Source organism: Haliotis rubra, unplaced genomic scaffold, assembly GCF_003918875.1.
Source record: "Haliotis rubra isolate DU_JTF1 unplaced genomic scaffold, ASM391887v1 Scf86, whole genome shotgun sequence".
In the NCBI taxonomy this organism is placed as follows: domain Eukaryota; kingdom Metazoa; phylum Mollusca; class Gastropoda; order Lepetellida; family Haliotidae; genus Haliotis; species Haliotis rubra.
Genome location: NW_025767590.1, coordinates 713750 through 724196, shown reverse-complemented (window position 1 = coordinate 724196; position 10447 = coordinate 713750). Strand labels below are relative to the sequence as shown.

The 10447-nt window shown below is 38.0% G+C and overlaps 1 protein-coding gene across 1 annotated transcript in view; it reads right to left on the bottom strand.

Annotated features, from left to right (window-relative positions):
* Positions 1 to 260: 260 nt before the first annotated feature.
* LOC124262938 (heat shock 70 kDa protein 4-like) overlaps positions 261 to 10447 on the bottom strand; it is a 35172-nt gene continuing 24985 nt past the window's right edge. The window contains exons 12-16 of the mRNA XM_046697550.1: positions 9865 to 9993; positions 8660 to 8785; positions 6389 to 6496; positions 5658 to 5939; positions 261 to 5005 (exon numbers count right to left, since the gene is read on the bottom strand). Of these exons, the coding sequence (XP_046553506.1) occupies positions 4829 to 5005; positions 5658 to 5939; positions 6389 to 6496; positions 8660 to 8785; positions 9865 to 9993 (822 nt within the window). The 3' untranslated portion in view covers positions 261 to 4828. The remainder of the gene's footprint in view (positions 5006 to 5657; positions 5940 to 6388; positions 6497 to 8659; positions 8786 to 9864; positions 9994 to 10447) is intronic.

Sequence of the window (10447 nt, the reverse complement as noted above, 5' to 3'; positions counted from 1 at the left end):
TGTGCTTTACCAACTGATATCGTTATTTATGAATAAAGAATATGATGACTATCAACATGTTCGGTCGACCTTTTTATAGCATACGGACACTGACCTTCCATTCAGTGGGTGGAACCTCTATAAACAGGCAGTTTTTAAAGACAGAAGATGTGACATTGAGACAAATCTGCAGCCTCAAACAAAATTTTTATTCTCATGATTCCACTGTCCCATATACTTGTCTTGCTCAGGTGTAAAAAATGAAAAAACCCAAGAAGTCCTTAATTATGGCAATTTCTTTATTTACTGCAGTGTCAAAGTTCTGGACATAAAATATGACAAATGTATACCAACTCTTAAGATGCTGAATGAATAACTTCATCAGTTGCCATAGCTACAGCAGCTATTTTCAAGGTCAAGTTGTACTACAAAAGCTATCAATTGAGTATCACAGACACAAATATATGGATGACGCATGGAACATAAGTCGCATGATGTGCTATAAATGGTATATGTTAAAATGATGACCTGATTTCAGTGATTTCTCTTGAAAATAAAAGGAAAAATTGTTCGATGGTAGCATTACGTGACCAATGCCCTCAATGTGGTGGCTGCGTGTCCAAGCAGATACAAATGCATTCTGCTACATAAACGGGAAAACCCAAACCAGGAAGCAAATGGTGAACCATGTTTAATCTGCTACATGTTTGATTAAGATTATACTGACTGATGATATAAGTTCCACATTACTGCGAATATTGTAACTCTTAAACCAATCCAAGGAAGTTTCGTGGACACCAAGACTAGATCTGAGGGATATCATACTTTCACTAAATCCACGTCCTATGTTTTCTTTGTGTTCATCAGGGTGAAAAATGGAATTTTAATTTCCACCTGTTTGTAAAGTGATTTGCAATAGAGATGCCTTTCAGTAAACAGTAAAAGTACCAGCTCAGAACTAAATGTCACTTATCCTTCATGCACCAATTACACATTTACTGCGACACTGGAACTTACTCTGAAAGACAAACACTAGCAGCACGGATACACATACATTCGCATGTCCATCAGCAATTTACTGGGCTACTTCAAACATTTTCACAACAGACCATACTTCGGACACTTGGTTGGGTCACTTAGTTATCAGAATCTATATGAAGGGAAACAAATAATATACCCTGCCATTCTCACTGGACCAAAGAGTATTAATATTGCAATGACTGAAACTGACTGAGATGAAGGATGGACGTTATATTTATGGGATGTGTCTATTCTGGCAAGAAACAAATTCAATACTTGGACACTCTGACTTACATTTACATTCAAACATGGGAATCTTCCTCTATCGCACGTATTTGTATTTGATTTGGTATTTTAGTGGTTACTCCAAAAATTTACAACTTGCAAATACACAGACCGATGTGAATGTGTAATAAATAGTGGTTTAAGTACTTTTGCAAATGATATTAACTTTGGTATCAACCGATAGGAACCGAAACAATTTCCAATTATTAGAGGGAGATATTTCTGCATCATCTCACTGCTACACAAAACCCTACCCATGTACCAGGACAGCTTTTCCAGGGAAGACATGAAACTTCCTGCTCAGTCAATCCCTTATATTCCCCATAGGGACAGGGAGTGACAGAGTTTAACACTACCATGGGCAGTATTTCAGTTATAGACCAGTGGTATATATAGGTGAAATCTTGCCGAGCATTCAATATCTGCTCCATCTCACTGATTGGATCAAGAAAATATTTTCCTTCGTTTTCAGTGGTCAATAGCAACACAACATATCAACACTTAGCAGAAAGTAACTGAAGATCACCCCATTATAATGCATGAGCCCGCAGATAGTATTATTAAAATAGGGAATCTGCCACTTACTGGGAAACTCACGTAATTCTTCTTTTACCCCCCCAAAAATAAAAATAATAACTTAAATGGAAATATTAGACACAGAATAAACTTGTTCACTAATTGAAATGACATATTATCTATCCTTCAAGAAGTTGATTGTTCACAACTAACAAAACCAACAACATTCATGACAGATAATCCGCAATTCCTTGTAGCACAATTCTTACGTAACTGATATAATGAAGCACATCTGGATCCTGTTTCACATAGCAGTCTAGGTGCTAACATGATCGTATACCATGGTTTACAACTGTCATAGCACCTAGACTGCTATGTGGAACAGTCTGGTTTGCAGGTTCCCATTATAGACACATGTGAATGTATCTGCAGTGTATGGAGTTTATAGACAACACAAGGCTTAATACAGCAACTGGATTTACAGAAATGACAAAATAAATTTAATACATGTAGTTACAATTTTATTACAATCTTAAAATGTACATCGATGGTAGGACAAATGTAGTGACTCAAAACATAGAACGCCTTTATTTGATCCATGCTCCTCAAAGATGGACTAATTTGTGAGTTGTGAACCAATGTATCATTAAACATGGCAATTTAAAACAGCAAACTCCAAACAATGAAAATCTTTATCAAAGCTCCCTCAGATAAAGAGCAGGCTTTTGTGTCAGAAAACATAAGATTAACAAATGTTTCAATAGTTGTATGAAGATCTATAAATATAATTGTGAATATTTGTATGCACAGTGTGACTGTCGACCATGCCAGACTCTCCACATCTTGACGCCATGGCTTCCATTTACAACACTCAAAATGTTTCTACCTTCACTTGAAGATCATGCAATATAGAAGGACCATTCGATAACTCTTATCAGCATCTACCATCGTCTCTTGGAATAATTTCTATGGTTCCTGTGTTTGGAGAACCCTGACAAATAGGCTGTAAAGGTCTTGGCACTGAGACTGTTCTAACACAATGATAAATGGTGTCTATTCATGGCTTGCTTCAGAGCAACCATGGCCAGTGTATTCATAAACAAAATTGTACACATACTGTGTCAAATTATTTCAGTAAGGACATACATATATTTACCAGTATGTAGTAAGATGATTATGTTGATGAACCACGAACTGTACAACTGGAGTTGGTTCAGTGACCCTGTAGTTCAACTGTATCACTGCATGTCGGAGAGCCCAGACAGACAGTTTTTTCAATGCCTATAACTTCAAGAAAACCTGTAAGCTTAACTGAGCTGACAGACAGGCCTAGGTCAAAGGTGAACCTTGGATTGGAATTCTCCACCAGCAGAACACGGCCAATCCCATGTTAACCTGTGCATGTCTACTCCAGGATGAGCAATACCAAGACCACTGGTACATAAGCTCCCACCAACAACAGCATAATTCGATTAACAGGTACTTAGGTACTGTTTCATTCAAATCCGACTCTTTAATTATGTTGTGTTTCCTAATGGGTCCAATAGATTCATTATAAATAAATGGGCATACAATACCAAGCTCCCTGCAGTGACAGCCTACGTTGACAGAGCTCTCTACAAGAACATTGGAACCAGTCCTAACTCGCCACTGTCAACTGACTCAGGTTTACAAAGAAGTGATGACTACTCTTTCCCCATCTGAATTGTCATATTTGTTTAAGAATTTGAATTTCAACTATCATGTTAGAGATACAGTATAGGAGCGTTTTCATTTGTCAGATTGGTTCAGAGTTGCAGGTCAATGTAACCAAATCTTGGAAATATTTAAAACTTTTCCCAATCCTGTAGAATGGCAATCCAACAGACATACCATACATAAAAATATGCTAATCCAAAAGACATACGTACGAAAAAATATGCTAAATTTGGGGTTAGAGAGGATATTTGTAGGATTCTTGTGATGGCCACACACAGACAGGTGATGGTGATGTTACTGGGAGCTCACAAAGGCGCCACATGCTAGGAGCTTGATACAATACATAGGGGAATGGAGGACTGGCTGAGGTGTTAAGGGACAGAACTCTGCACAGCACGACGTCACAGGCCACTGGTCCCCAATGTCCCCTGTACAAGACGGAGAGCAACATGAGGTTTGTATTCTTCAGAAAACAAACAATACTTCCAGAGTAAAACAGTAACATGAGAATGATAAACGATAACCAGTCTTTCACATCAATAAATCATTAACATTTTGATTCCTGCCTACACATCACAAACCTTACATATACAATACTAAGTACAGTAGCATCCACGGAGGGAGACGATAACGACGGCTAATCATCCCTTAACGATCTCACTTCAAACTGCCAGTACAAATCATAAGAGGGCACTTCAGGGTTAGAAAACACCAGTCACTTTGTTAGACCGGAAAACTTATCTGCTAGAGACACCATCTACTTAATGGTAAAGTGTACTTGGAAATATCACTTGTCTTTCCAGAATTATACTAGTTTTGGACTAGCGAACATGTCAGTTTCAAACACTGAATCCACCTGCATCACCTGCTTGATCACATCACCTTCAAGTCAACATGTCAACAAATGGATTCGTACATCTGATGCTAGATGGGTGTTTTTCCATGTTTTTACACATCTTTAATGTAAGTGAGAACTGTTTAAGATTTACTCGACTGCGAGGTGTGGACGTTGTTTTCTAATCAATCCCTAGTGTTTATTGATCTAATTGCAGAACAAATATATCTAACAACATTTTATGATAAAGATGTCCCTAAGTACTGAATCAATTACCATTAACGAAATGACAGCCCTATGAGAACTTTCTCCACTGGCATAACAACTTGTGAGTGACAACTGTGAACATTGTGAAACACAATTAAACAAATCAGATTTGAAATAAGTTAGAGAACAGCACTTTCATACAACTTTAGAACGTCCTTCTGATGCATGCTTGCAGTACAACACACTGCCAGTACCAATCACAAACAATACCATAGCATTGGCAAATTACTAATCTACATCCATTTCCGGCTTGACGTCTGCTTCTTGTTTCGCTGACTTTGGTTCCTCGGGGGCAGCTTCTTCTTTCTTCTCTCCTCCTTTGTTCTGCTCCTTCTTTTCTTCTTTCGGAGGTTCTACTTTAGGTTTTGGTTTGGACATAATTGGTGCAACAGTAGACTCTAAAGACTGAAAAAAATCCCAGAACAACAACATGAGTACTATAAGAGATTAATAAAGGATGCCCAACTAATTGTCTGGACCAGTTGGGAAAAAATTATCGTTAAATTGTCATTAGCTGCTGACTTGAATATAGGCTTCTAAACAGTTACGAGATGTTTCCCTGGGTGAGTGAGGGGGTTTGGTTTTACGCCGCCTTTGGCAATATTCTAGTGATATCACAGCAGGGGATGTTCCCTTGGCAACAAAAACACAAAGTACTGCCATAAAAAGTAGTAGATGCTTAATGTCAGTTATCAATATTTCCGATATATATGATGATAATTTGTAAGTGTCAGGAAAATAAGTGACAGAAATCATGCGCAATCATCCGTGACTTCAGGTTGATGTGATGCAGCTTTATAGTGACCTGGAGACAGGATTGTAAGCTTTGGATCAGGTCAACAAATAATCTGATCACTCCAAATGACAAAAGGTATCAGAAAATCATTTTGTCTAATTTGAGAACAAAAATATGGATGGGACTTTTCTTTCTCGTTTTGTGTTTTGCAGCGCAATATTCCCAGGTACAAAAGGGTGGCTCATAAATCATTAAATCTTGACCACATATAGTGGTTCATACCAAGAACAACAATCCATGCTAGTAAAATAACACACTTACCTGCTTCTGTTGTATAATCTGTGAAACCAGCACAGTTGGACTGTCATATTTCTGAGCATTGCTTGAAATGTTCATGTTCGTCTCGTACCACTTCAACTTTTCATCGTAACATTTCTGCACTTTGTCCACATCAGATTTTTCTATATGGTCGTACTTCTCATCCTTTTGACTCCACAAATCCAAGAATTTCCTTACATGCTGAAGTGAAGCACCTATCTCGCTAAATGCCTGTGGCCTGTCCTGAGCCTCTCTATGGCGGTCCACAATTGGCTGGCCAAGTTTCTGAAATGAATGAGTGTTTGAACACTTTAAGCTGCTGTTTGTTAGCAGTGTGCTAGTTAAGTCACAGTGGGCATGCTGTTTTGGGAGGAAAGCTCAAATTAGTCCAAGTCGCAAACAACTATCAGTTATTTGGAAACAGCAAAAACAAGTATGCTGCTGACACACAAGGATTATATTGTGGGTGATTCTTGGGATGCAACTCTGCACTAAATATTAAATAGTAATAACTTGATACCAATTTTTCAGAAAAAACAACATTTCCTTTATGAGACAGATTTACCATCCTTTGTGAAGGAAGAACCAAGACTTCTGTGCCATGTCAATTTTTGGAAACTTATAATTATTAACCAGGACCAATTAGAAGTCTGATGGTCATCAGATCAACACATCCAAATCAACCATGAGTCTCTGCCACTACAAACATTGGTATTGATGTAAAGGGTACGAACCTTTAAACTTGCCAGTTTGTCAACATAGACTTGCTTATTCTGATCATCACCCTCGTCATAGAGCCATTCTTCTGTGTCCTCCAACAACTTGCTTAGGTGAGCCCGATCCTAAAACACATCCATCAAACTATAACCTTTTCTGTACACACAATCATTTCTGAAATCAATTTCACTTCTAAAACAACAGAATTGACTTCACATGAAAAACAAACACATATATTACAATAAACATGCACTAACAGCCCCCAATATGTTGATAAACAGTGATCAGAGCCTTAGTTACATCTTGAGGGACACGAGCATCCCACCATGACGTCACCACAGACAGGTCACATGAGGTCACCCCAACACACAGGAGAACCCTGGGAGCCAGAGATCACCCATGATCCCTCACCTTGCGGTGTTTCCATGGGTCAGTCACGTGATCTCAGAGAATGGATTAAGCGTTTCATCATATCACTGTTAACAAAAGAGATTTGTATTCCACGCTGCTTCTGATATGTATCTGTTGTGGTACTGCCTGGCAGCTTCAAGTGGGAGGACCGCCTCAAGTGATGAGTAACTTATAAACACTATGACATATGATAAACCAAATCAAAACAGACATCAACCCACTTGCTCCTAATGAGACTGAAACTGCCCCAAACTCAACCAAATGGGCACTGTTGGTGTATTTCCTGGAACAGCTGCTAAGGCCAAATGAAAAAAAATGTTGTGGTTTCCCCGATTATACTGCTTAAAAATTTAGGGTAGGTAGGTCGGAATTTAAACAAAATAAATTACATATTTTTTTTAGAAGTAAAGTACAAACTAATAACACATTTATTAACGTGTAATTGTTTATTCAATCAAGCTTGAGGCATCATATCGACTTTCTCTATCAGAATGACAGATATCTGTTGGTGGCGTCAAAAAACAATCGTATCTGAAAGCTTATTTTATTCATTCCACTTAAAAAAATAGGGTTGGCACCAGAATTCAAGGGTCAGTCGGGTAATCGGAACCACAACATTTTTTTTTTAGGCCTAATGATGCAACTGTGGATTGCGAGTTTTCATTAGGGCTGCAACATTTGGTTCGATTCATTGAAAATCGAATCCGACACCTTAGTTTTCATTTTCGATAACCATTATCACTATTTCGGTTCAAAATTTGAATACCTATTTAAATTATTTCCACACAGCCCGAATGTACTTTTGACTCCAACTCGAGCAGTTTCGAGAGCTGAAATAAGGCAAAACATGATTGGTTGACGCCAGGCTAATTATCCAATGAGAACTGTTGTTAGTAGACATCGCCAAGTTGACGATGGATTTCACGCTAAAAAAGACGACTCTGAGAGTTAAATGAAATCTGATGTTTTTACTTGTATGACGAATCGAATCGAAAATGATCAAATTGAGGGTCCAAAATAGAAAATCGAATTAAATTGAAGTCTGGGTGAATCGTTTCAGCCCCAGTTTTCATGCAACTGTAGGATACACAATACCTTTCTGCTGTATGTATATATAAGAAGATGCACTAGCTAAAATACACACTACCCACTTAATGACACTCCCCATTCAATGTTTTGTTATTCAAATTAGTGGTGGTGCGATTAATTGAAATAATCGAAAATTGGTCGCAATGACTAATTGTCTAAGCAATCGATCATGTTTTCTCATAATCGAACACAAACAATTTTGGAACACTTGTTTGCATTGACAATATTTTTCACAAGGTTTGTTTTGTCTGTTACATTTCATAAGCACTACAAACTCGTTCCAAGTCATGATTGAATTTATCTTAGAGACTACAGGAAATTTATGTTTCTAACATACTGGTCATCCTTTAAAGATGTGAAATTTGCAAATGCATTTTGTTCAAAACCCCCAAAGAACTACATGTTTTGTTTTTATTTTATGTGCATTAACAAACATAACCAGGAAAATTTGATAAATGATGCCATCCAATTATTTTCGATGATTGATCGGTTGTAATGAACCAATCATCAATTATGAGATTTTAACGAATTCCCAACACTTATTCAAATATCACAAAAACAATTGTAATTAACGTTTCATGTTCACTACTGAAATAAGAACGGACAAACAAGCATCTACAGCTAGCCTTTCCATTCAAAACTGAAATACTCAAAGTCAAGAAGTTTCAGTGCGATATGACGTGACTATGTATTTTGATTATACTGTATCGTGATCTATCTAACTGGATGAGTACTGTATTGTGACCTTGCAGTATATTTTCCCCCCACTAGATCCTCGACCTACTCACCTCTTCCTTGGCGTACTCCTCTAGTGTGGTGCTGAGTTTATCTCTCATCTCGTACACGTATTCCTCTACAGCATTCTTAGCATCTGCCCGTTCCTTCTCAAGCTTGTCTTGCATGATCATCTGGTTCTGGGGAACGAACACACAACCCAATCAATACACAACTAATTGCTTGTCTACTGAATAACAAGGAGTAATCTACTCCAACAGGGTATGAGAATACGCATTCAATCAAATCACATAGCCTGATCACTCCAGCTGCTGATGACAGGTAAAGGTTGCTGGAGAACAAAATCTCAACTGGGAAAACTGAATGTTAATCTGAACTCTAATGGCAGCTGACAAGAAATGTTACGAGAGTGTGTTTTTTGTAGTTTGTAATAACATTGGTTAGGTGATAGGTATTATGAGTCACAATGTTTAAAGTTTTGAGTGTTGGTTATGGGTTGCATTTTGGGTCATATATGTTCAAAAGCAATAGTATTTTTATCGGCACGCCTTTTGAGATAGCGATCCAGAGTTACCTGCCCTTAGACTATCCTATATCCGGCTTCCATCATGTCATAAACATGACACAGATCTCGAAGATTCTGAGGAAATAATGATACAGCCAACGGTTTGCTGGAAAGTTTAAGAATCTGTGACAGTATATATAAAGGCTGGCTGTTGTGTTGTGCGACAAGGACTGACACATGGACTAACACATGGAATTACACGGGACTTTTGATATCACTGGAGTTGCCTACCGTCGTCCTTTGTCGCCATCGTCTGACTGCTCTCATTTGTAAACAAGCTTTATTTAGAATATCTGATCTCACTGTAATTATCAAGGCTCGTGGTGCGTTGATATTTTGTATTTGTGACTCAATTGCATTGTACTAGATATCTGTATTGTGATTCATTGTAGCTTGCTCATTGTTTGCTCAATATATTATTGAATATGTTAGACTTGTCTGTGTTATATTTTGCTGGTTCAATGGGGATTCTTATACCTGTTGTCACGGCAATTTATTAACCATAACAAAATCAACAGAAGACGAGTGTGGAACCCAGTTTAATTCAACCATTGCCCATGTGCTGATTACCTCCACAAACCTGGACCATGGTATTTAGAGTACTGTAAACCAACATTAACATTAGGCCAGGTTATATCAACAAGCAGCGTATATAGTACAGGCAACACCTGTAGTGTGTTTATGATAACATACCTCTTTCTCTACATACAAATTCAGCTGATCTTTAGGGATTGCTGGGGTGGTTGAATGGACTGGCAGTTCGACTGTCCGTGTCATCTTCTTTGGTTTTTTGTTCCCCTTCTTCTTTTCCTCCTCTCCCTCCTGGCAAAACACAAACAAGATATCACTGAGAGAACAAGGAACTAGCTTTCACAGTTACCTAAACACATCAACTGCATTTGCATTTACCACATAGATCTGTATATCACAAAGCCAAACATCCAGCCAGACATCAGGGCTGGTAACTTCAAAATGTTACCAGCCCAAAATGGATTTAACCAGACCAAATATGGTGAATTTACTCAGATGTATGGAACATCTAAATTTTTAACAGACCATCGGGCTTGGCTAGATGTAAAGTGAGACTGTCCGTCAGAAATCTAGACCGTCTCGGACGGTCGGACGGGCCTTATTTCACACACTGGTGATATTCAGTTACAATCTTCTGGTATCAACATTACAATTCATCCGTGTGATCCCCTGGAATTGTGATTGATAATTTTATTCTGTGCTATTTTAATTAAAGCAACTTTCGATACTTTGCTTGGAGTGTCAT